The sequence below is a fragment of the Natrix helvetica genome, assembly GCF_964273705.1.
Source record: "Natrix helvetica genome assembly, chromosome: 2".
NCBI lineage: Eukaryota > Metazoa > Chordata > Lepidosauria > Squamata > Natricidae > Natrix > Natrix helvetica.
In genome coordinates, this window is record NC_138552.1 from 111,463,535 (window position 1) to 111,491,260 (window position 27,726).

General features: G+C 35.5%; 1 protein-coding gene across 2 annotated transcripts in view; it reads left to right on the forward strand.

The window, feature by feature from the left end:
• SPAG17 (sperm associated antigen 17) overlaps window positions 1–27,726 on the forward strand; it is a 123,324-nt gene that overhangs the window by 21,513 nt on the left and 74,085 nt on the right. For both annotated transcript variants that reach the window (XM_081942135.1, XM_081942136.1), the window contains exons 5-21: window positions 559–775; window positions 1,892–2,086; window positions 3,947–4,122; window positions 5,352–5,492; window positions 6,933–7,014; window positions 9,268–9,359; window positions 10,875–11,012; window positions 11,109–11,219; window positions 13,712–13,862; window positions 14,118–14,348; window positions 15,743–15,838; window positions 18,493–18,542; window positions 20,708–20,794; window positions 23,306–23,460; window positions 24,670–24,860; window positions 26,593–26,678; window positions 27,039–27,302. In XM_081942135.1, coding sequence (XP_081798261.1) covers window positions 559–775; window positions 1,892–2,086; window positions 3,947–4,122; window positions 5,352–5,492; window positions 6,933–7,014; window positions 9,268–9,359; window positions 10,875–11,012; window positions 11,109–11,219; window positions 13,712–13,862; window positions 14,118–14,348; window positions 15,743–15,838; window positions 18,493–18,542; window positions 20,708–20,794; window positions 23,306–23,460; window positions 24,670–24,860; window positions 26,593–26,678; window positions 27,039–27,302 — 2,463 coding nt within the window. The remainder of the gene's footprint in view (window positions 1–558; window positions 776–1,891; window positions 2,087–3,946; window positions 4,123–5,351; window positions 5,493–6,932; window positions 7,015–9,267; window positions 9,360–10,874; window positions 11,013–11,108; window positions 11,220–13,711; window positions 13,863–14,117; window positions 14,349–15,742; window positions 15,839–18,492; window positions 18,543–20,707; window positions 20,795–23,305; window positions 23,461–24,669; window positions 24,861–26,592; window positions 26,679–27,038; window positions 27,303–27,726) is intronic.

A 27,726-nucleotide genomic window follows, 5' to 3' on the forward strand; every position in this document is an offset into this window, starting at 1 on the left:
TGGAGTTGCTAAAATTATATTTAATATTTAATATTTAATAATAATATTTATTATGCGAAAGAAAAATCTAAAATTGTCGGAGCAGGTGGAGAACTGTTAAATTTGTGGAACTTGTGAAATGAGCATTAAGAGAAAAAGGAACACATAGTGCTTTCTAACTGTGTATCTGTGTCTGTGTGCGTGTGTGTTCAATAGTAAACATTTTCCATAGCATTCCAACACATGAGTCAACTGCCAAGGAAAGTATATTTCAGTATTCTGTAGGAAGAATATTCTCAGTGACAGTGAACAAGATCTCAAACATTACTCATTTTCTTCATAATGGTTTTAATTTTTCATTTCTTTTGCGATACAGATAGTAAAATTACTTTTTCCATATAAGCACCCTCTATGATTCCATATAGTAATTTGTCTCTCTGTGACTTTAAGAAAGGGCTGTAATTTAAATATTGCTTGGATTTTTAAAAATAATGCTGATGCATGGATTAGATTTTTATAACAACTTTTCCTTATTAACATTTACAAGAGCACAGTGATGCAGTTTCTCTAATTGAACAGGCACTAGAGGAGCGAGACAAGGAGAAAGAAGAGAAGGGAAAAGGAAAAGGAAAAGCTAAGAAGGAGAAGGAAAAAGAAAAGCCTGCCAGTGCCAAGGCTGGAAAAGGAGGCAAAGGCAAGCGGTCAACTGATTCACCAAATATATCAGCAACGATCGTTAAAAAGGATACCAAACTTAAAAGACGCGGGGAAGAAGATGAACTCGATAAATTCATTGGTAGGTAAAAAGTACATTATTTGTATCCCCTCCTAACAGCGAATCTTTCCATTCTAGGCTTCTTTCAGATTGTTTCATATATTATACAAGATTCACCACAAGTCTTAAAATAGTTCCAAGTGTTTAAGTTACTTTTAATTGTCCATTAGGCAAGATGTTTAAAGTTGAGAGAAAAATGGTTTTTGTGTGTAGAAGGAAAGATGATTAGTAAATAACCATGTTTATACTTGTTTGCATTTTCATGGAGTGAAAAAAATCTTCAAATGTGCAAATTGGGCATTATCAGGTAGAACAACTGAGTTCCACTTGGTAAAATCTTTTCTATCTTATCTAAGATACAGAGATCCCAGCCAAGCTTGCAAATATTATATAACTTTTTATCTCATAAGTAGCTGATTGTGCTATCGATGTTTCAGCTAAATCAATAAATGACAGCATATGCTCAAAGTTGACATTTTAAAATTATTTTATAAAGTTCAAGAAGTACGTTCATTGTAGAGACAGCTCTTGATCATGAAATTTCTGAATGCGTGAACCAGAAAGATATTCAGTGAATTAAAAAATATCCCAAGCTTGCAATTTTATTTACACCTTAATTTGGAGTTAGCCCCACTGAAGTCAGTGCGATTTGGTTTTGATTAAACCGTGTAAACCAAAAATGATGTCATGTCTTTACTGAGCTCTTACATCCATATCCAAATAAAACTTCTTTATATTATTTTCCACTGGGTATAATGTAAATTTATAGTATGGTGAGCCCATTTCCTGGTTGTGTTGAGTGGAGAATGTTGTGAGTTGCAATTTTTTGCTATATATGTTATTTACAATTTTGGTTATTTTTTTTATTTGGTTTTTATCTGTTTTAAATTGGTAGCTGCCCCAAGTCATATACATATGATGGATGTTCATATAAATAAAATAAATGTATGCAACATATAAATATATACTATATGTGTATGTATATATACATGTATGTGTATACCATGATTGCTTAGCCAGTTGACAGTATACATATACACACATGTACCAGACCATCAACTGAAGATGTCAATTCAGATATTATCCCAGCCATATATTTTAATCAAAGCATGGGGTTTTATGTGGTGTTTCAAACAGATGATGAACCAGATGATGGCGCTCAGTATTATTTCTTAATTACTGGTTTTTACAATCCTCAACTTTTACCTATACTGTCTGATCTGGGCATCAATATTGGAAGCATCATTCAGATTTCTTCTGACAATTATGAGCCGCTCCAGACCTATTTAGAAACAACTACTTTGCAGGAAGAACCATCTTTTGCATCAGAAGGTAGGCTACTAATTATTACAAACATTAATATTTTTGAAGTAAAGTATTTATAATTTTTAAAAGATATGTACTTATTATTTAAATGATTTAAATCTTTATCTTATTTTGTGGGTCTGTTTCCTTGGGAATGACAAGTAATAGAATTTAGTAATAGAAGCATCTCCTAAAGAGAATAAAGAATGGGCATTAGTGAGAGATAAAGTCATGTCTTAAAAAATAGTGGGGATCGTACTAACTCCTCATCCATTGATAAAATAACCAAAATATAGTCAAGTGACTCAAGTAAGGCCACAATATCCTTTGCTGATCTTTTGGGAGTCACCAGCAACTGAAAGTTGTGCGCATATTCTGAAGAGAATATTATTTGCAATAAGTTAGTATTGCCCCCTGAAGATTGGATTATGACAACAAACAGTACTTGCATCTTACCTTGAAATGATTTTTCTAAAACTATAACTAGTCAAGAATGTTGCTGGGTGATTGCAGGAACTGTCTCCTGCAGGATTTACACTTCTTACCAGTTTTTTTCCAGCTCAATTCAAAGTGTTCAAAGGTGATGTTCTTTAATTGGAATATTCTTTATTGGCCAAGTGTGATTGGACACACAAGGAATTTGTCTCTGGTGCATAAGCTGTCAGTGTACATACAAACAACAAAGTGATAAGTCATAGATCATAGTCATAAGATACTGTTGTGCTGGATTTGAGATATGGTTTGTTTGTTTGTTTGTTTGTTTGGATTTATATGCCGCCCTTCTCCAAAAGGACTCAGGGCGGCGTACAACATTAAAAAAAACACATATCCCAAAAGTTAAAAAAAAATTAAATCCATATCCAAAAAAACAAACCGAATTTAAAAGACAATACATTTAAAATAAGTTTAAATTAACAGGTCAGGCCGGCTTGCTGGAAAAGCCAACTTTTTAGGGCGCATCAGAAGGACCGGAGGTCAGGGATTATGTGAAGCTCCGGGGGCAGCTCATTCCAGAGGGAAGGCGCTCCCACAGAGAAGGCTCTCCCCCTGGGGGTCACCAGCCGACACTGTCTGGCCGACGGCACCCTGAGGAGGCCAACTCTGTGGGATCATACTGGACGGTGGGAGGCTACTGGTGGCAGTAGGCTTGGTAAACATACACAAAAGAACCAGAGATTGCCTTTTAGATTTACTTGTTTATTCAGCTGAACAAAGAAGGCCCTTATAACGGAGAGGAAGCCCCAAACACACAGAGATTCTTATATTTATACCTTTTCTTACATTCCACTCATCCAAGCTGGCACATAAGAGATCAAGGAATCACCCAGAAAGTCTAGCACACAATAGATAAGATACAAAAATGTTCTTAACACCTATGAAGTTTATTTTGGGACACTGGGTAGTCCCTGGCATCTCAGGACATTGGGTGTCCCCCCAAAACTTTGTGGCTTTTTCTTCCTTCTGCCAGCACCTCAGTTAGATTTTTCTTTCCCTTCTTAAAATAATTTTCACAGTATGCATTGTAGTCAGTAGCCTCAGTAGTGTGGTGAAATACAGGATGAATGACACTGATGTTTTATTGTTTCACTGGAGGAGATAAAGCTGGGTTTCCATGCACACATTTTGAAAGTTTATGCTCCACTTTTTTATTTAAAAAAGTATTGCAGTACCTCAAGTGAGTGCATTCTAGTGGTTCATCTTTCTTTATAACATCTTTCTTTTATAATTAAATGGGTTTAAGACATATTTTTAAAAGTGTGTTTAATGTTAATGGGAGATGAATCTTAAATTTTAGTTTTCTTTTTCACCTAAGTATCTTTATTCATTTTAGCCATGGTCATACAAATATAGCATATTAATCTGTTTCTGATGCAATTCAAATGGTAGAATCTGAAAACAAAAAGAAGCAAAAAGCAGATAAAGACCTGGAAACATTCTGGAAATATTTGGAGCCAATCCTGAACAATGGAAAACCAGGATCAAATATTTTTCAGATAGCTAGACTGTATCACAACGTCCAGGAGTCTTCCTTTCCTTTGGACTGGAGCAACAATGACATGGTGGTTAGTAGCCTGTTCTTATACAAAAGGGCATCCTTGTTGGGTTCAGGGACATAAAGTGTTTCAATATTTGTCTCTAATTCAGGTCCATCATCCTAGCACCTTAAACTTTCTTTGCTTACTGGCAATGGTCATATTTCCTGGTGAGTAAGCATCTTAAGGAGGACACAGTGGCTCAGTGGCTAAGATGCTGAGCTTGTCAATCAGAAAGGTTGGCAGTTTGGCAGTTCGAATCCCTAGCGCCATGTAATGGAGTGAGCTCCTGTAACTTGCCCCTGCTTCTGCCAACTTAGCAGTTCAAAAGCATATAAGAATGCAAGTAGAAACATGGGGACCACCTTGGTGGGAAGGTAACAGCGTTCTATGTACCTTTGGCGTTTAGTCATGCCTGCTTCTGATTTGTTTTCTCTAATGGACCAAACTATATGGAAGAGGGGTGTTCTTAAGCTTAATTTCTCAAACTTTGCCCACTCCACTGATGTTCACAGTCATACCATTGAATAATTTCTGGTCCTGATTACTGACATTATTGTTTTTCCTATGTTTTCATATACCTCTTGAGAAAGTTTATTGTCAAAAAATTGCTAGATATAATAGGAGAAAATGATGCAAATTATGCTAAAGATGTTTTACAATCTTTAATCCATCGAAGTGAAATAAAATGTTTGAAAATGTTCCAAGGTTTGTCTGGACACAGCTGAAATAAGCATGTATAACCATATTTAGAAATGTAAATAGTACAGATGGGCAATCCAGAAGGAAAAAACTAATTGCCTAAGAATGTTTGTGATCCCATTTGTCCTCCTGTAAGACCATGTGCATATTTCCCTTACAAATCAAAATAATTCCCCATGAGAAAATTCTCTACAATGGATGTTGGGGAAAAAAATAAATTTTAGCAATGATCTGAGAAAATTGGATTTTTGAATTATAATGGATTAAAAAGACAGCTGTGTACAATGCTAATGGATGGAGTAACTTTTTATTGTAATTCTTCTAAAATAAAAAGGGATATTAATAATTTAAACCATTCAATCTGAACAGCACAAAATCATATTTCATTATATTGTTAAATTGGATGCATATAGTCGCTAAAAAATGTACTCCATTTACCTGTTACTTTTACTTAAGTACTCACCTGAGTAGAACAATAGAACGCTAGGCTATAAAATGAATAAGCAAATAACTATTGTAAACTCAGTTTTTACATTTCTTTGTCTTCTATTACATAGCTTGAAACTGGAGCAGACATCTTTGAAAATGTTGCATGTTTAATGTATGACTGCCTGGATTGGAGAAGACAATACCAGAACTACTTGAAAGCTACTAGATTTATTAATGTACCTGTGGTAGAAAAGAAGAGTAAATTAGAGGTTTGTGGTAAATAGCCAAAAATATTGTAATGTTCTATGTAAACTCTGGTATGGGAATATATTTTGCTTAAAATCCCATCATTTAGATATTGTTAAGACCTATATATCATAGTTCAGAGCTAAATCTAGTGATGAAGTAATTACTGTTGAATCGCTACTTCAGTTTACTAAGTAGTACTAATAACCTCCTTCAATTTACTGGGTATTATTAATAACCTGCTAGACTGACAAGATATTTATCTATTTTATTATTACAAACTTAATATAGCAGCATATCCCAAAATGATAGGTAGTCTACAAGACAACAGATAAAGAAATAAAAACAATGCCATCAATGCCCATGAGAAACATTCAACTAAAAATTACTTTAAAAACTAATTTATATTAAATAAAGGCATTGGATATGCTATTAAAACCAATTTTAAAAAGTTAACCCAAGTTCAACTACTAGACCTCAAATATCTGGAGGGAAATGATTTTAATATCTTTCTGAAGCTCAGCATTGGGAATCTGCATTGGGAATAAGCTTTTCCACTGTCAAATAGCCACCACCAAGAAGGTCTGCTTTGGATTCCTGCTTCTCTCATTTCTCAGGCTGGGACATTGACTGAGCAATGAATCACAAGTATATTGATGATAACATCATCCTGAACTGACTGATTGCTTCTCCGAGCAGTTTTACCTAGATGTCGAATAGCAGGAGGGAGAAAAGTGAGCCATAGCAGTAGCTATAGTATGGCCATGGACAGAATCACGTCCCCGGCCATTAACTATTGAGTAGAGTTGCTCTGTTATGAAGAAGCTGAATCATCATTAAACAGCAATCCCACTTCCAGCTGTCAGTGGTGATTCACGAGGAAACCATAGTCAATGTAGTCATATAATATTAAGAGGTCTAATAGGATTAGAGGGAGGCATATTTCTTCCCTTCTAGTTCAGGTAGAGGTCATTTGCTAGACCTAACCGTGCCCAGTTTTGAACCCTGATGTGTGTCAATTATAGTTGAATCAAGATATGGCCTCTTCAAGAGCAGATGCTCCGTTGCTTCTTTGAAGGAAGCCAATACATTAGAACCTCTGGTCACGACCATAATTCATTCCATAACTTTAGTTGCAACCCAATTTGGTCGTAACCTGAACCTACTTTTGGAAATTTGCACTTACAAAAAAGTAGCACGAAAGGGATATCAGCTGTGGGGAAAAAATTGTGAATTTTTTGGTCAGAACCCAATTTGGTGATGGTCGGAAGCATTCGTGACCAGAGGTTCTACTGTACCATGCATCCTTTCAAAGAAACATCTTAAATCCAGTTACATCTCTCAGTGTGCCCAGAGGGATACTAGGGGTTTTGCCCACATAATTTTATTCATTTGTTTCAGCTGTAACAAGGTTAAAGCATAAACATGGGGTTATTTTATTTTAATTTGTTTTATTTCACTAGGTACATATGACTGTTCCAGTTACTCCTACCAAAAAAAAGCCAGCTGTAGATGAGCCTGTGCCACTTCCAGTTTTAACTGCAGGTAAAGTAACTTGAGTTATTGTGCAAAAATTATCAGAACAATTTCTTTTCATTGATCTAGGAAAGCATGCAGTATAACATAGTGCAAAACTTTGGTGATAGCCATGTGAATATTTCTGATGGTCTTTTCATGCCTGGGTTCTCTATATAGTTGTATAGACTTATTAATATGACAGATAACTTCAGTTTCCCTATTGCCATTGATCATTAACTGCTGAAAGTATTTTCTCTAGCTTTATAAGCATAAAGTAAACTTTATGAAGATTACTGACATACTCCAGAAGGTAGATAAGACAAATCTGAGTCCCTTGAAGAATGTAATCCCTATTCTTCAATAGGCACTGACTACTTATATTTCATACTTAACCACAAAATGATTAAGTAGCAGACCCATACTCCTAGAGCTCTATGAGGGACTACCAAATCCTTCTGTGGATGACTAGAACATACAGCTTACAAATTAGATTACCAACATGCTTAAATGTGTTATCGGGTAATATGGTATTTCCAGGCTATTCCAAGCCAGAGTGAGTACCCATTATAATAATAAGTTATAATAAGATTGTTGTTATGGTCCTATAAATCAGTCTTGACTCCTAATGACTATATGTACAGGTTCAACAGGTCTAGTCAGGGTTTTTGGCAACATTTTTTGGAAATGCTTTGCTACTACCTGGTTATTTTATTTAATTATGTTTTATTTCCTCATCTAGCTCAGAGAGAAATTAACTGTTGGCTTTTCTGGTGGGGGAGAATTGGAATCTGAGTCTCCCTACTCCTAGTCCAGCACTATTAGCCGTTGCACCAAATTGACCCTGCAGTTAGGAAGTTAAAGTTTAAAAGGTTTTTTAAATTAAGGGCTGTTCATAATCAAACAATGAGAAAACAATCCCTAATAATAAAATAAACAGTTGATAAACAGCAACTGTGGCACTCATTGCATTTAAGATGAAATGATTAAATTTAAAATGCTGAAAATCATTCCTCAAAGACACTAATACTGCTTTGGTAATTCAGTCCAATTGTGTCAAATTGGATAGGAAAGGATCAAGTAGACATGGTGTGTCTCAGCTCTTTAAGAACCTTGTAGATCTTGTATTGTATTGTATCTCAAAAAAAAAGTTGAAGAGAGAGGCACTGATTTTGATAAATTGTGGCATTTAAGATGGAATAAATGTGAATTATTTTGTTCACACGATTTCCTGCAAATTAATCACAACTGATTTCTGTACTATTTGTTTATTAATCAAAGTTATATAGCTGTCTGTCTCATGGGAAGTGATTCTGGGTAACAATTATATTAGTTATATATTGTCAGCCCTAGGAAATAAAGAAACCAGTACACTATATAGTTCAATACTATTTTTATTCTAACAGAATCTTGCAAGTTTGAATGTGCTTTGCGCCTCCCCCACTTTATTTTTGTATGACTTAGAAAGAGACCTGCCTGAAGTGTTTTCTCTAGTTCCTTGGAACTGCTCAAATCCTGGCCATCGCTGTGATAGCAGTTCTTTTTCCTGTCCTTCAATGCCATTCCCTATACTTTTTAAAGATTGTGACAAGACTTTTACCACTTTGATAACAGGGCATGGATATGATGGTTTCAGTGAATTTTCATTGCAGCAACGATTAACATGGAATGGATTGCACGTTTTCTGAATATTTGCTAATATTGTTGGTTGGTTTCTCATCCTCTTAGAAAAAGCAAGAGGCAGTATGACTTGAAGAAACAGAAGAGATCATGTAGGATAATTGAGTCAGTAGACCAACTCCTCTTTACATTTTTAAGGATCAAGCCATATCGACTGAAAGTATCCTCAAACCAGATGACGTTTAAATTAAAAACGTCCCCAAAAGTTTCAGGCAATCACAGACTAAGCATATCATAATCTTTCAAGAGTTTGTACTGCTGCCTTTCCATCGTAAGGCTCACCATTGTGAATCAAAGTCTTGATTCGATGCCTTGCGCACCTTCAGGAAGATTTTCTTCTTTTTGTTAAAGTTGTTTAATTGTTTAAAGAATTATTAGATTGTAGATTGAGAGAAAAACCTTTCACTTACTCAAACAGAGCTTGCCTTCTTTGGCCTCAAACAAAAGGGCCTATTGCAAAGGGAATCACCTCCTTATTTTGAGAAATAGGAATTTCCACAGGTGTATAATATACTCAGATTGTATTTATTGGTAACTCTGTATACCTAAATGTTTTTAATACATTTTTTAAATTTTATTTTTATTAAAATAATTTTATTAAAGACGTAGACATGAGGTACTACAATGATCTCCTGAGCTGTGTCCCTGATGAGGTGGTTTCTGTTGCCTTATTATTGGAGTGTATGTTGCAGCAGGTAAGCAAACATAGGCTTTACAGGTAGTCCTTGAGTTACGAATATAATGAAGCCTGCCAATTACATTCGTAACCTGAGGATTCATAGGAATGAATTGCATAACTTGAACATGATCACTCCCTGCTATCACCCATGCATTTGCTAATCAAATGTGTGGGTCGTTAAATGCACATGAAGTATCTCAGGGTGGGGAAGGCCATGTGAGGCCTAATGATGGAACAGGTCACCTGCTTAAGACCTCTTTAACTCAAAACAGGATAATGAGCCACAGTTTGTGCTTTGCAGGTTCTAATTTCCTAGAAAAAAGGTTTTAAAATGAAGGGGGAGAAGCAAGAGCGGTGAGATGGAGAACATGAAGGGGAAAAGCAGCTTTGCCTTCTAGGTCAGATTTCAAGCAAGGCAAAGCAGCTTCCACTGCATCACCCTTTTAACATTTAACCCTTTATTGTCTGTTCTTCGTCTCACTGCTCTTGCTTCTCCCCCTTTGTTTTAAAACTTTTTTTCTAGGAAATGTAGAAATTGCAAAGCACAAACTGGTTCATTATCCTGTTTTGAGTTAAAGAGACCATGCAGAAAAGCAGAAGGCGTGGGAAATACTGCTTTGCTGAGGTCAGTTTGCAAATGACTACTCCATGTGGCCCAGTAAGAATGGCCCACAGTCTGAGTTCTTCAGATCTCTGAAAGGTAAGCAAGGCATTGTGAGGGTTGGAGGTGGCTGTGGGGACCCCAAGGAAAGATAGCAAAGTACAGGGTTATCTCAGGGGTTGGGGGAGGCCCAAGGCAGGCATCCCTAAGTCACCCCATGTGCATTTAATGACCCCTGCATTCATCCCTACATTCGTTTAACGCATGCATTGGGGTAATCTAGGATGAAGGCTCTTTCAATTAACATCATCCCACCTAACGATCGAAATGGGCAGGCTCCATTACTGTTGTAAGTTCTTCCAGGTCATGATTGTCTCAAAGGTGCTTTTTCAAGAGGCAACTGAACTTTCTGGTTTTTTCTTTGAAGATGTTTAGCTTCTCATCCAAGAAGCTTCTTCAGCTCTGACTGGATGGTGGGGAATGGAAGGATTTATACTCCTTGCAGACAGCTGGTCATTTGTATTATTTTAGTGAGTCATTAAGATCTCCTGGAGGTTTATCTGTGTCATCAGGGCCACCTGAGTGGTGCAAATGGGAACTGTTGAAAGGATTGTGTTGTACATTGGAAATAGATGATGTCATACCCCTCTCCCTCTGTTAAGAGAAAGCTGTTCAATTTTGACATAGGTGGCCTCTTTGACCTCTTCTTCCATTCCCTACCATCCAGTCAGAGCTGAAGAAGCTTCTTGGATGAGAAATGAAACCTATTCAAAGAAAAAAAAACCAGAAAATCCAGTTGCCTCTTGAAAAAGCACCTCTTGGTTGAGGATTACCTGTATTGATGGTAACTGTAATATCTTTAATAACTCCTTCAACATATTTTTATCCCAGAGTATTGGAATAATGAAATAAAATATTTATTTGTGCTAGGTTGTTGCATCAGAAGAAAATCTTACACCACCAAGCCTAGTGATTCCACTGCCACGTGAAGATGGGTTGGATCATACTATTGCCAATCATATTGTTTCGATTCTACCTTCACTTGCCCTTCTTGAGAATGAAAAAATGGTTTGTATTGTCTGATTTAATACTTTTATAAAAATGTAATACTTTTATAAAAATCATAAACAAGTTTTTAAATGCATGCTTCCTTTCCTTTGACAGGAGCTGTATAATTCCTTTTATCCTGAAAATGATGAAAAAGTTATGGCTCCCAAAGGGCCTCTAATATTAAACTATCATGATAATTTGTCTCGGAAGCTACACTACCTAAAGGTATAATATAACATTTTTCAGCTTTTTCCCCATTAATAATACAAAAATAGAGAAGCGTAAGAAAAAATACATTCATTATAAATATGCCAAATTCCAAAAAAATGCATAAACTGTAAGTACCTTCAATTCTCTGCAAAATCAAAATCTGTGCTCATATTATTAATAATAATAATAATAATAATAATAATAATAATAATAATAATAATAATAATAATAATAATATATTTATTTATTTCTTAGCCGCACCCTCTCCCGAAGGACTCGGGGCGGCGTACAATGAAACATATGAAATAAATATGTGGACAAAACAAACATATAACAGAGACATATACCGAGACACACACAAATCTAATAATAAAATTATTCCACCTGGTTAGAGTCCCCAATGTAAAATACTAAAATGTCTCATAAATTATTAAAGGAATCAAAGTTCACTAAAATCGCTGTCTAATATCTTTTGGAAATTCCCTATCTTAAAATTGTGAGAGACTTTCAGAATAACAAGTTGTAAAAGTCAATAGTAAGTTTATCTTCAACTCTGAACTGAAGAATAATTAACTGTAAGAAAGGTAGAAACAGATTAAGGATCCGGATAAATTTTGAATATTGATTTTTACCATAAAATTTTCGAATGGACTATACAAAATGAATAGCTTCTGGTGGGAAACAGATTTTTTAGGCTACCTTGGTTATTGTATATCATAAAAAGATAAGTCTCTTTACGATTTTAGAAACTGGTCACAAGAGGCTACTAAAGATTTCAAACACAAGGGGGGAAATACAAGCCTGCTCTTAATGTTGTTTAATACCGCCACTAATAAAAAGACACAAAATGTTATTTGAAAATTAAAGGATTCTTTGAGGAATGGAGCTAGAAATTAGTAATTACAAATTCAACAATGTCAGTAATGATGTCTGCTCCTATGAATAGAATATTTCCAAAAGATATTAATGAATAAATGTTTTGCATCCTGACTTTCTTAGCATTCCCTCAGGAAACAGACACAGTTCTTAGGAAAATACAGTACTAACTGGAGGATTTGTTGATACAACGAATTCAGATGCTCCATTTGCTTCTATTAAGGGAAAATTTACTGTGTGATTTAAATTCCCTTTCTGCTAAATGTACGCAAGTCTGCCAAACTTTAGTCAGTTCAACATCTTGCTACCTTATTGCAAGTTGCACACTTTAGTGGGGTGGAGAGATCCCAGGAGGAATTGCTGGGGAGGACCAAGGGCGTGAAAGAATGACAGATGTGGAACAAATTTTTAACTTTCGGGATGTGTGTTTTTTAATGTTGTACGCCGCCCTGAGTCCTTTGGGAGAAGGGCAGCATATAAATCCAATAAAACAAACAAACAACCAAATTTGACAAGATAAAGTACTGAATGTGGAACTACAAATGACAGGCCAAGAGAACGATTTGAAAAAGAACTCTTTACTGGATATGCAAAAAGAATTGACTGATATTTTAAAAATTAAATTTGAAAAACAAATGATAAGCTAAGAGAATGACTTGGAAAAATATTTTCTTATTGGATCCACAAAAAAGGCTTGTTAAAACCTTGAAGAAATCTATTCAATGGGATAAAGAAGAATTGAAGAGAAATTCAATCCTATAATAGTATCTGATTGAATTAAAGATTAAAATTGTTAAAAGTACAAGGAAGGAATTTGTTCAAGATTAAAATAAGAGTTTTTAAAAAAGTTCTGGCAACCTTTATGAATACCAAGATTCAAATGTTGATGTTTTATGGATTTGCTTATAAATATGGGATATGATATGGGATGAAAAGTAATCTTATCGGAGGTGAAAAGTTTCTAAATTTGTCTATACTTGTCATGAAGATTTCTTTATATATATTTCTTTTATCTTTTCCCCCCACACTTTCTCTTCTCTTCTTTTTCTCTAAGTTTAGTTTGTGTTAGTTTTTACTATACAGCCATCTCTGAAGGATACTATGTTCGAAGGTGCTAAAAGTTGCTGAGAGATCAAGAAATTATTACAACCTGTTTATTTCTAAAATCATTGCTTATGAAACATCAATAGACAATCCTACAGTAGGACTTATGAAATGGCACAAAATGTTATCCAACACAATCAATCAAGAAGCTATCACTAGCATATGCAATACATATTAACCCTGTGTTATTAAAATATGCAGAGCTAGAGATCAGGTTTTTACATTTTCATTTTCCAAAGTGTATGTTTATAGAATTGTATACTTTAGGACATCACACTTAAATCTTGCCTTGCTTTTCCAAAAACCAAGAAGCAAAATGAGTATGTGAAGCTTTTGCTAGGCATAATGCATCTATATTGCCTTATTTCTGTGGCACCAATCCCCTGCCCTGGAAGCAGTAGTATCATTCCAATGCCCCAAAGAGATAGAGGGAAAAAATTACTTATTATGTTCCCCAGTATTAAAAGTTGCTCGTTCCTCCTTTCAATAGCACAATCAGTGAAGTTTCATGTTTCTCTTCACTTAAGGTAAAAGATGATTTAGATGCAATAAAGATTGAAGAGGAAATGATGGAAAAGCTGCCTTTGATGGAACTTCTTAAATTCCCTCTTCCATCACCTGCAAACAATACGAAACGCCTCGCCAGGCTTCATGAACTCATGCACTATTGTACCGATGGTAATATTATTCTTTTATTGGCTTACTGTTTCCAAAGTAGTCCAAATCTTTATTATATCAACTTCCTGCATGCTCTGGGAAATAGAATAATTTCCTCCTTTATTTAATACTTTTTTTTTTTTTGCTTTTGGGAATGCATTGGTTGGAATAAATTTAGATCAGACATGAATGATAAACAGATTTCTGACAAACTAAAAAGTGGATGCAGGCAATTTAAACAGATATTTTTCTTTCTGTGACTTAATTTTCTTGTAGAACATATGAATTGGGCTGAAGTAGAACGAGCTTTTCGAGTGTTTACGTTTGAAAGTTTGAAGCTGACAAAAGTCGATAACTCTGGGCGGCTCGAAAGTTCTGGCAAGATGCTTGGTGGTGATGATGAGGTATCTTATATCCCATGGGACAATCCTGCTAGGTTTGCTAGACAACTGAGACAAGAATTAATTTCCAAAAAGGTTTCTGAAGAACTTAATCAGAGTAATTCAGGTAAATAAATTTTAGATGTATTTTGTGAATATATTAAAGCACAATGCTTATAATTTCTTGAATTATTGAAAAATTATATCTAGTAAGAAAATCAGAACAAACTGGCATTTTATAACAATTGTGTTCATTAAATGATATAGTTTCCAAAATTCCACACACAGCCATAGAACATAGAATAACAGAATTGGAAGGGACCTTGGAGGTCTTCTAGTCCAACCTCCTGCTCGAGTAGGAGACTCTATACTATTTCAGATAAATTATTATTCAGTCTCTTTTTGAAAGCCTCCAGTGATGGAACACTCACAATGTCTGAAGGCAAGTTGTTCCTTTGGTTGATTGTTCTCACTGTTAAGAAAATTCCCCTTAGTTCTAGGTTGCTTCTCTTAATTAGTTTCCATCCATTGTCCATCTCGTCTTGCCTTTTGGTGCTTTGGCTAATAGTTTGACCCCATCATTTTTATAGGAGCCCCTTAAATTTTGGAGCTATCATGTCTCCTCTAGTTCTTGTTTTCATTAGACTAGAGACATCCAATTCATGTAACCCTTCTTCATGTTTTAGTCTCCAACCCCCTAATCATTCTTGTTGCTCTTCTCTGTATTCTTTCCAGAAAATTATTTTTCTTGCCTAAGTGTAAAACTTTACTTTTATCTAGGTTAAATTTCATGTTGTTAGATAGGACATAGTGTTCAAGTCTGTCAAGATCTTTTTGGATCTTAAGCTTATCCTCTGGTGTGTTGGTTATTCCTGCCAGCTTAATGTCATCTGCAAATTTTTTGAGTTCCCCTTCTAGATCATTTATTATGATATTGAAGAGTATCGGGTCCAAAAGAGAACCTTGGGGTACCCAACTGCTTATTTCCCTCCGTGCAGTTGTAGTGCCATTGAGGACTACATGTTGAGTATGATTTGTCAGCCAGCTGTAGACCCATCTGGTTGTGGTGTTGTCTATTCCACATTTTCTAGCTTGCCAAGAAATAGGTTGTGGTCTACTTTAGCACATGCTTTACTGAAATCTAAGTATACTATATCCACAGCATTTCACTGATCCACTAATTTGTCCAAGAATGAAATAAGATTTGTTTGGCATGATCTGTTTTCAACGAACCCATGTTGGTTACTGGTTATCACCCATGTTGGCTATTGGTATAACCATCCTTGGCCCTCTTTTTTTTCTAAGTGAAAGAAAATGGCTACCAAGGGAGAGCTCTCAAGGTGGCTGCATTGATTACAGGCTCTACTTTTCCCAAACAAAGTTGTTTCCAGTTTCTAAGGGAAACCTTTTCTGCACTGCTACTTTCAGTGCTGAAAGCTGAATTGGTAATGCAGGGGAATTCCTGTATGAATGTGTACTCAGAATTGATCTAATTGTCTTTTTTGTATTTCTTTTTCATAGATCTAGACTCTGAGCATAGCCCGTTTCAAAGTCAACAACATTTCTCTTTTTTACTGGAGGAAAGTATCAGGAGACAATCCAAATCTTGCAGCTCAGGTATACATTGTTTGGAAAAATCTTCTTTTCCTTTTCCCTCTCCATTTTCCCTGTGGAATTCTCTCTGAAGTCCTTGTTCACTATATTGGGAAATTAGAAACTTGCAGCAGTAATAAGATGTATCAGTTGATTCATGGAATATTGTTCCCAAGACATTTACTGCTGCATGAGTTTTTGACTATAGATTCTTTTTTACTGCACACTGAAAGCCTAGCTTTGGAGTTGTGTGTGTGTGAGAGAGAGAGGGGGGGGAGGGAGGGGAGAGAGAGAGAGAGAGGGAGGGTGAGAGAGAGTTTTCCCAGTAGCTCCACACCAGCTCTTTGTAAACTTGCTCATGAAAAGGGCAAAATTAAGTAGGGATAATTGTGGCATTCTTGTAAATTGGTGATTTGTGACTTGTTACATTCCCACAATAGCTACTCTGTGAATGTGCTAGAGCCTATAGTTCATCCTTAATATTCTGCTCATCAACCCTAAAATGTTTGAGACCATTGCATTCTTTGCTTATGAAGGAAATGTTCAAAATTATCCAGCCACTATTGATGCTATTGCTGTAGTGATGGGGAGAAAATATACAACAGTTATCTATTAAGGTGTTTAGAGCATAATGCATCACTGATTGGAAGTGCCATAATATCTATATAGGATTAGCTGGTTTGAGTTTTGTTTGGGAGAGATGAACGATCTGTTGAGTGTTCTTAAGTGTGGCTGTTTATACACCATATTTTTACATTGCATAACATGGCATCCTAGCATATGTTACTAATCTATTCCATTTTCTGAGTTCAGAACATGCCCTGAGGCCAAAATAATAAAATCTTTGCCATGCTTTATGGATTCTTTTTCTCTTGAGTCTATACTCAAAAGTTATCACAGGTATAGATATTATACATATGATATGGGGATAGCCTGGCATGATATGGGTTGAATAGAAACAGATGGAATTTAGTATGTTTTACCTCTACTTTTTGTTCATAATAGGAGTTATGTTGCCAGTCTAAAGTGTATGTCTGGGAAAGTTAGTAATTCAGATTGAAGCCACTCTTCCCTGGCTTCCCCTTTTCAATATTGCCCATTCTCTAATGTAGCATTGTATATTCTTATTAACTGCTAGGCATCCTCTCTACTTCAAAAATTATGACCACTAAAATTAGCATTGCTCTTGTCCTCTTAAATAGAAGGAATCCCTATCTTTTCCAATGCACTGGCAAGAATGCTGCTTTAAGAATTCTTTTAAAGATCTTTTAAAGATCAGCTGGTTTTTCACTATCTTTCTATTGGACTTTACAGTTAGCAGATGAAGAATTGCTTATTGTATATAAAATAATTTAGATCTGGAGAACAATATAGCTGGTTTAATGTAATCTGATTCTTGAACTAGCCCTATTCTAACTTCTACAAGGAGCATGAGATGAAAGGAGATGGATGCATGAGTAAATATCTTCATGAAAGGAGCAATGGGCTGTTGATGTTTGAATTTACTTTCACAAATCTGAGAACAGAGATAACAGGGCTACTGTGCTCCCATCTTCATATACTCAAAAGCCTGAAGCTTGAGGAAGGTGATGGCTTGGCACCTTCGGAATTCTGCTAGATTGGTGAGCGGCGCTCTACCTGGCCGGAGGGGGGGATTGTCCAGGGGCCTTGCTTGGGAGTGAGGGCTTATATTGTTGCCCACCAGAAAAATGTGGCATGGCCTTATTATCAGGAAATGTCATATTTTCGGGGAAACATGGTAGTTGTTATGGCCTGAGGTCCTCATGCATAAATATTTCCGGAAGCACAGAGAGAAACCTGCTCCACTGTATATCGAGGGGGGCTGTGTGTAGAGGGTTTCCTCTTTTAAATTCTTGGGAGTGCTTATTAGTCAAGATCTCACCTGGAAAAACAACATGTCCCTGGTGATTGGAAAGGCCCAAACAGAGATTTCATTTCCTTAGAGTCCTGCGAAAAAATCAGGGGGAACAACGACTGATGACCTCTTTCTATTGGTCCACAATAGAAAGTATCCTCACATATTGCATTATAGTATGGTATGCTGGTTTAACTGCTGCAGACAGGAAGGCACTACAGAGAGTGATCAATTCGGCACAAGAAACCATTGGTTGCCCTCTAACACTACTGGATGACATTGCCAGGTCTCACTGCTTTAGCAGAGTGAGGAAGATACTCAGAGATGATTCCTACCCTGGTCAGTGTCTCTTCGCACTTCTACTATCAGGCAGAAGACATCAAAGCATAGCCAGCCGAACAAATAAATTTAAAAATAGTTTCTTGGGCTGTCAGACTCTTGAACACAACCACAATCACTCCATGCACATGTGGAAACTTTTTCTCCCCCCCCCCTAATTACTTGCATAGGGATTATTCTTTATACTATTCATGTTGTTTGTATTTGTTATCATGGATTGCACCAGTGAGGCTAAAACCAATTTAATTATATACATGATGTACAATGACAATAAAGGCTATACTAATATATAAAAGCAGATACCAAGAGAAGAAGAAAAGACAATGCTTTGAATATATGAATATAATTTTTTGAAGATTGCATAGTACCCATTTTGTTCACTGAGCATTTAAGTAATTGGAACCAGATAGCAGAATCTAACATTTCTAAACATTTTGTATATATCTTAAAATACATTCCACAGATTTGATTGCTGATGTTTATGAAAATGGTCTGAATAATTCTGTAGATAAGGTAAGAAGTACTGAAATAAGAAGCAGAATTTATAAATAAATTCCAGTAATTTAGTGCTCCTTGTTTTTAATTTTAAAAATGTACAATAGGTTGAATTTCTTAAGAAGCTTGAGACACTTGATCTTGTAAAGATATGTGTGCTGTATTCTAGCATAATTAGAATTGGAGCCTCTCGTTCCATACTGTTCTGTTCGGGGGTAAAATGATGCTGTTGACAGTTATCAAATATTTCATATTCCCATCTGTTATCATTCTGTATTGTTTGTATATTTAACGTTTCTACTGTTTGCAGTAAAAAAAAATAGAAGAAAGAAAGTGAAAATGTATTTCATATACTTAATGCCTATGATTCTCACATATGGGTTACACATCGGTACAAAACGTCCATAATCTTTGTTTCATCTCATCATATTTGCTGGTTTTCACAAAATAGGGGTTTTTTTTCAATAAGGATGACCACTTAAAGTACTCTAAATGACTTTTTTTTCCAATCATCTCCTCTTACTTTTGTAAACTAATAAGCTTTTCATGCTGCTTTGAAGATTGAAAAAGCGATGCTCTAAAATTTCTAATGTTTTCCTCTGTTGCCATTTTTACAACTGAACTTCCTCTTTAAGTGCTACAATTTGTTTCATTGATAGTAAAGGAGGAAGGGAAATAGGTCAAGCATTTTCTCCTTTCATACATATAGATGTAATATTACTGTTACAATTACTTTCTGAATTAGGTCTGAGAGGTTGTCCTGAACACGTTCCTCTAATTTTATCTCTATAGTAATGTATGAGATAAAGTGGACTGAATGGTCCAGAATTGGCCAGTGTGTTCTGTAGTCAAGTGTGAACTTCGACTTGGTACAAGTCCATTACTATATGACTAGACTGAAGAAAGGAAAACAGGAAAAAGCACTTTTAGAGCATTTCCTAATTTAAGAATGAGAATTAATAAAACAAAAAGGGCCCCAAAACTCCTATGCTGATCAAAAACGATGAATATTCTTCCTCCATCTTAAATATAGTTTAGCACCTTATGCATTATGACAAACTAGTAATAAGTGGCTGAATTGCTTCATCATGAAGTAACTGACCTGAAATATAAAGGGTTTTAACTTGAACCAATCTAAAGATTTCTAGTGAAGAAAAAAGTGGAAAAACAATTTGTTTCTGGAACTGTACTTTGATATGGCCCAAGAGCTAATCAATAAAGATTCAATGTCAAAAAAAGGGGCTGAATTTCAAATTAGGTATTAATTATGCTTGAGAGATAGCTTCAGCTGTAACAAAGATTCTTTCAACCTCTCACTGCATTAAGTTGGTTATGTGATTTTATTATAACTTGCTTTCTTGCGGGTGTAAAAAGCTGCTATTTTTTTTAAAAAATCAATGAACCTCTGATTAAAAACAATTTGGCTTCTATATTAAGAATTATAATCAGGGGAAAGAAGATGTAGGTAGTCCTAAAATATATTTAATATAATCATATTACTTTGCTATAATGTTAAAAGCAAAAGAGATGTCACCTAAATACATATAAATATTATAATTCATTTTTCAAAGCATGGTGTACTGCAAGACTAATATCAAGATAAATAACATCACATTATTGTGAGATTAGCCTGTCTCCTAAAACTGAATTTAAGAAATTCACCTTCAGAGTTTCTTTCTAGGTCATAAAAACTTTGGAATATACAGTATGTGTTCTTCTATTGAGATAGTTTTTAGAAATTACTTTTGGCATTGTCTGTATATCCCTAATAAATTCACAATATGGGAAGCGAAGAGAGCACTATTGTACTTTCTAGACAGCATTGGTTGAGTGCTAACATAAATAGAAAAGGCAGTGACATTTTGTTTTTCTTCTTCTGTTTTTAATGGCAACTTCATACCCAGAATGAAGATATTGATGTGTTAGTGAAGAAAAGGGCCATTTTACAGAAAATAAGGTGGTATTGAACATGCAGATTTATTTATTTATCAATTACATTTATTGGCTGCCCATCTCACCACAAATGTTGGATGCATGTGATAGCATGGGAATATAGAGATTCTAAGCTGATCAATTTAAAATGAATTAGATTCTAAAGCTAGAAAATAAGCCTCTCTTAATTCTTTTTCACCTCCTTCCCAACATTTGTTAAATAAGCTAAATTTTACCTATTTTCTTACAAGGTAATTTCAGCCATCCAAAAGACCCAGCAGCGGTGTTTGAATGACTGGAGTTTTGTTGAGCATTTTCAACCACAACTCCTCTTCCAGGTAACTGCAATTTGTTGCCTCATTTAATAAACACTCTTGCACAGGACCTGCTTAATATGCATTTCCACAAAATAAGTCTCTGTTTATATTTTCAACATTATACCCAAAGTTGAGATTAATCTGAGGACTATTACTTCAAAGGGTATTCTCTGTGTAGCTATGGATATTCTAGCAGAAGTTGTTTATCATTCTAGAATATTTCTGGATTGTGGATCAAAATAAACCATGGTCAACCTGACAGGTCGCTTTCTTCAGGAGAGATAAATGAAGTGCAACTTCATTGACCCTGTTTGGTTTCTCAGTAGTTTTTGATAGTATTGACTGTGGTGTTCTCCTAGATAGTTTAATTGCATTAGAATAGGGAGCATAGTATATTTATATTATATGTGTGTTTGTGTGTGGGGGTGTGTGGGGGTGGAATTGAGGACTTTGCCTGTTTGAACACATTTGAACTTTGTTAGAAAGTACTAATATATAATTTAGAAGTTCTCCTACATTCTTCATCAAAGATTTGATTGCTGCATTATCTTTCCTGAGCAGCGATAGCTTAGGTAATATGATAGTTTAGCTACTATGAGTCACATACTGCTAATTTTACATTCTGTTTAAGTGCTGTATGTCAACATTCAATTTTAGGAAATTGTAGTCAGACTGTTGAATTTATAAATACATTCAACAGCCTTGCTTCTCTGCATATGTTACATTATTGTTAATACAGCTAGTTGAATCAGTTTCAAGGTTTTGCTCTTAACATACTAATAGGTCATCCTTCTTATTACAGACCAGTCCATTACTAAAATAACCCATCCATATATGTCCATCTATGTTATGCTGAAAATTGCAGATAACCATGTTGGGCCATGGTGATCCTGAAATTTATATGTCAACTCCCCTTACAGTCAGGTGAAAAAGTACACCCCAATGATTTTTTTTAACTTTTTCAACATATTTCAACATACAGATATTTAATCTTCATTTCAATAATATTGATACATAAAGGAGATATAATATACACAATATGCACCACTTGCATTATGTTGTGTAATTTAAGTAAGCATAAATGCAAATTTCACATGTGGAAAAGCTGTAAATTTATCAAATATATAAAGTTAGAATCAGGTGTACCAGAGGAGATGCACATGATTAGAACATGTTAGAGAGGATCTGAGAGATACCTGTCCTACTGAAATTTCAGACATTTAGTTTCTCTTTCTTGCTGAAGTGTGTATCACCATGCCTAAATTGAAAGAGCTCTGAGAGGCTTTAAAAAGAAAGATAGATGAAGTTAGTCTGGGAAGGGATTCGAAAAGATCATCAAACAATTGGACATCAATCATTCTACTATCTAGAAGATTATCTGTAAGTGGAGAAGATTTCAAGTAACTGCCAACTTACCAGGTCACGTTGTCCCACCAAGTTCAACCCCAGAGCAAAGATAATTTAAAAAGTCTCTAGGAATCCCAGGATTTGATCACATAACCTACAGGTAGCTCTCTCCACTATTGATATAAAAGTGTGTGTGTCTATCATTAGAAAGAAGATGCCCCAAGTAAATCTATGTGAGAGGTATGCCAGGCTAAAATCTTTGCTGCTCAGAAAGAACTAAAGGCAAGACTAAAGTCTGTTCATGAACACCTAGGCAAAAACCAGGACTTATGGAACAATGTGCTCTGGACAGACAAGGAAATATATATTTTGCTATAGTACCAGAAGATAAGGACAAAACCCAAAGACAGCATTTGATCAGAAGAGCCTGATACAAACCATAAAGCATGGTGGTTATGGTTTGCCTACTTTGCTGAATCAGGGCCTGGACAGCTACCATCATGAAATCCTCTATGAATTGTTCATTGTACCAGAAGTCCTTGAAGATAATATGAATTCGTATGTCAGAAGCTTGAAGTTTAACCAAAAGTGGACCTTGCAGTATGACAATGATCTAAACATTCCAGTAAAGGAATAGCTAAAAAAAAAGAATTTGGGATTTTGGAATGGCTAATTCAATGCCTGGTTCTAAATCAACCAATCAAATGGCCAACTGACAAGCGTGGAAAGCAAACCACTGCCAAAATCTAAAACCCGAGCTACAAGTATTTTCTATTGTTTCAAATTTACATCACCTTTATCTTTATACTGTTTGAATAAAGATAAAATATTGATATATTCACATAATGTTAAAGAAGAAAAGGTTTTACATGGGATGTACTTACTTTTTCACATGACTGTATCTCTACTCAAGCCTTTCTTATTTTAAATATTATATGCCTTGCTTTAGCTTTTTTTCTTTTCCTCACTTTTTCAAACTGAATATTATTTTTATATTCTCTACTTTATACAATCATTTACATTTTGAATATATATGGTAAAACACTTCACAATTTCAATTATTGGTGTCAGTTGTCTATAAATCAGTTGGCACAAATAAATGTAGCCACTGTCTTTTTTCCCATCACCTCAACAAACAGTCTCTTAATGAGAATGGAATCTTATTAATTCTTCTCTTGTTAACAGGTCCTTCACAATGCAACTCAGAATTATAGATGCATTGATTCCTATTATCATACTCAAGATAACTCTTTGCTGATAGTCCTTCATAATCCCATAAACCAACATCGTCAGTTCGAGGAGTTCTGGAACATTTCACTGCATTCTGATGTTGGGTTCAGGTAAAATGGATTTCAAATACTATCCTGTCACATGGAAAGGGAGAAGGAGTGAATTATGACAATGAATAATAATTCACTGATGATGAGTGATTGGAGCTACTTTGCCATCATTACTTGTAAATTATTTGTAAAATTAAATAGCAAAAGTAAATTGCTTTTATGTAACAATAATCATTTCCCAATAGGCAACATCCAATGAGATTCAACTATCATATTTCTGAATTTCAAAAAAAAGGGGAAATAGGTAACAATATATTTTTAACAACTTCACACTTGTGCCAGACATTTTGAATATTAGCTTTTACATAGGGCTACTCATATAAGGGATATGTTTATGTAATATTTGTATTCTAAGTCTGTGAATATTAAAACAACAGGCATTTCTATGTAATAATAAAAATGTGAATATGAGAAGAAATTACTATTGATTCTAACTGTAATTTGCCCTTTTTCAGAAGGTGGATGTTGAGAGGTGGAAGCTAATTTGTGTGGGCCAAGACTTTGTTCATAACTAAAAATGTATGCTCCAAATAAAGACAAAATTGCATTTTATAAAGGACCTATGGATAAATTAATGGACTTACGATATGAAATTTAATGGGGGACTGGGAAGTAGTAATATGTGCACGAAAGGATAAAACCTCTGAAAAAAAAATTAAAATAACACAAAGGAAATTATCAAAAGCTTTTTAAAATAGTAATTATCCTAAAGTTTATAATTACAACAGTAAAAATGGGACAGCAATAGCAATAGCACTTAGACTTATATACCACTTTACAGTGCTTTACTGCTGTCTCTAAGCAGTTTACAGAGCCAGCATATTGCCCCCAACAATCTGGGTCCTCACTTTACCGGCCTTGGAAGAATTGAAGGCTGAATAAACCTTGAGCCTGGTGAGATTCAAACTGCCAAATTGCAGGCAGCCAGTAGTCAGCAGAAGTAGCCTGCAGTACTGCAGTCTAACCACTGCGCCACCACGGATGGCGGTTATGCATCCATTCTTGCTGTCCTTGACCTCCTGGTTTTAGGTACCATTGACCAAAAGGTATCCTTTTGGGCTGGCTGTAGGGTTTGGGGCTGAGTGGTGCAGAATTACTCTGGTTCAGCACATTTCTCCTAATTCTGCTAATGAATTCTGTAGGTCAGGGTCAAGGAGAAGAGCCTTTTCTAGTCAATGTTCTGATTGATAGCAGTAACACATTTTCCAGGAATTATCTGGAATTGGTGGCTGCCTCCATTGATGAATGGATACTGACAGAAGAAGCCAAATACCAGGAAGAAAAGATGGCTCAGGAACTGGAGGCACTTAGATTGGCTAAAGAGGCAATGGAGAAACTTCCTGCTGAGGCCAGGTCTCCACCTTCTGGCAAAAAAGGGGCTGCTGGAAAGAAAGTGAAAAGTAAGTATTTCTATGACATTGTAATGCGCAAAGAATCAGGATCATATGTTAAGTTGCAGTTAAGGAGATTTATTACTCAAACAATAAAGAATCTAGTCAACTAATGTTCAGTGCTAAAAATTGGTGCTAGATAAGTGTCAACAGAATTCAAGAGGGGTTGGACATAGAGGTGGGACTGAAATAACTTTAGGCTGATGGCTCATTTAACTTCGTCCCCACCCACCTCTCCTGTTCTTCTCCTACAGATACAATCTAGTGGTATCCATGACAAACCCACCCTTTATATTTCAGTTTGGAACCAGGCACCCCACTCAGAACTTTTCATCTGAATGTCCCAAATGGGCTGCAGTGTAATGGAGCAAAGCTCCAAACCGCCTCATTGTCTTTGTGGAAGCAAAACTAAAAATGTTTTGAGTATTCTGGGCATAGGAAACAAGGGATATTCAGTATGAGCTGCTGCTCCTTTGTATTTTTACACCAAGGCCATGGGAGTAAGGAGCATGGCAGTCTGTGTTGATGGGTTATCAGCCAATTAATTTTGCAGAAATATTGGCAAAAGGGACATTTAAAAAAATGAAACATACATTCACATACACATAAACCCACCATTGCAGATAGCTTGACTGAAATCTCTTTTCTTACTGTGAAGCTCTTTACTTTGCACATAGGGTCTAAATTATTTAAATAGCAAAAATACATCCTTGTTTGGTCAATCCCAACATTTATATGCTGTGGAGCTTCTTTAAATGTTACTGAACACTGCATGGGCAGCGTGCTAGCTGTCCCCTGTAAGGAAAGGAGCTGTTCTCTTTAACTATATGAGTAGCAGATGTTAATAGTACAACAGCATGCCATCCACTTTTATTATGCCTGTTGTTTGGCCAGGTACTGCCAAATAAAATATATTGGTATCTTCAGATCTTTCAGACCAAGATTGGCTCATGGTAATCTTGTGTATTTTGACCTATAATATTCTTGCTATTGCCTTCTTCCTAGTGTTTTTTTAATTCCAGTCTGGTTTATAGTTTATTACCCAAACAAAAACACTGTTGCTACATAACCAGAAACTTAACCAATCTTCCCAGTTTCTGAAATGCACCATTGTCTTCAACATCAGTCCTCAAGAACATGCAAAGTACATGTATACAAAATGTCAGCAAGCTCAAATGAGCAACATAAAAATTTAATAAATGAAAATAAATAAATAAAAGCTAGGGACGGTAGGTGTTGCTTGCATTTTTGTTTACATAAATATGGAAGTGGCACGTTATTGCTAACTTTGGAGATGCTTTTTCCTAACCCATTCTACTATTTCTTGGTGATGTTCAATCCAAGTACTAAACAGGTTTGGTCTACTTAGCTTTTGGAGATCAGCCAAGGTCAGTCAGATACTGCTATCTAACTCAGCTATGCTTTTTCCCACCTGAAAAGTACTTGCAGTTTTCAGGTATGAGAAGAGATAGATCTGTTTAATTCTCACAATTATTATGAGAGAGTAGCCCTTCTGAAGTCAATTTTTAGACCAGATGGAAAAGAAGATATTTGTTTCCATCAGTAGAAAGTGCTTTTGGGAGGAGAAACATACTGTTGTATTTAATGGAAAATGTCTTCCTACAGAGTCAGATTTTTGTTTACTTAAAATATTTAACCCTTAGGATTATTTTAGCCAAGGAACCATTTATATAACATTCATGATATAGTTATAATCTTTATGCTTTCTCAAATTTCAAAGGTTCTTCCAAAAGTAAAGTAGAAGTTTCATCTGAACCTGTAGCTGAGAAGGAAAAAAATATATTTGTCAGAGATGAATCTCTCAAGGTAACTACTGATTACTACTGAATACCACTTGTTCCTCTATTTAAGTAGCTGAAATATAAGAATATGTCTGAATAAATATATGAAATTAGCAGTTATGATCATAGTAATATTACTTTGATGCAGTATTAAATAATGCACATTATAGTAGCATCTACATTACTTGGTAGTTGAAATGTAGTGCAAGGAAATAATCATGTTGCTTGTTACAATTGCCTAAAACAGCACTTTTTCTAAAGAGAAAAATAAAGAATGCATTCAATAATGGATCAGATTGTAGGGGCAAAACCCAAATTGCTTGGCTGTGTTAAAATGCGCATTTCATGTTAAGTCTGACTCTGAACTTTCCTTTTTCTACTGTAGGCCTGGAAGGAAGAGCAAGATAGGCTGTTGGAGGAAGAACGCTTAAAAGAACTAAAAAAAGCAGAGAAGAAGGAAAAATCTGATGGGAAAAAGAAAGGCAAGGGGAAAGAGCCATCCATTCCTGAAGAGACAAAAGCATCTAAGAAAAAGAGTTCTAAGGAGAAATCAGAATCATCTAAATCAACAGAGTTTGAAGATCAAGCCAAGTTACAGAAACAGAGTAAACAAACTATGCCTCCTTTGCCTGCAGAGAAAGACTATGAGGTGAATTAGTTAATGATTGCTGGAAATAATTCTAGTTATTGGGTCCACCCTTGCAAGGTTCAAGTAATAGGTTGCACATTTCAAGAAGTCCTCGGTGCTAATGTTTTGTCTGAAGCCTGGATTTTCTTACACAGTCAATGTAGCTGGATGTAGCAGCAATGTAGCAGCAATATTCTGGTGTGGTCTTCTTTGCTATCTCTATAAATTATCATAGTAGATCCTATGCCTGCATAGACCTTTATTTGGATTCCTTTTAGGGTTTTGTTGACTTTAGTTAATTGCCAGCAATATTTTGGAGTTTCAGATGTCAGAACAGTAGCAACTGGAACATTTTATTACTTATTCTGTATTATTTTGGTTATTTAATTGTTGGTTTGGCCCCTTAGCTTTTATAAATTTCCTGGAAGGGAATTTTAATCAAAGC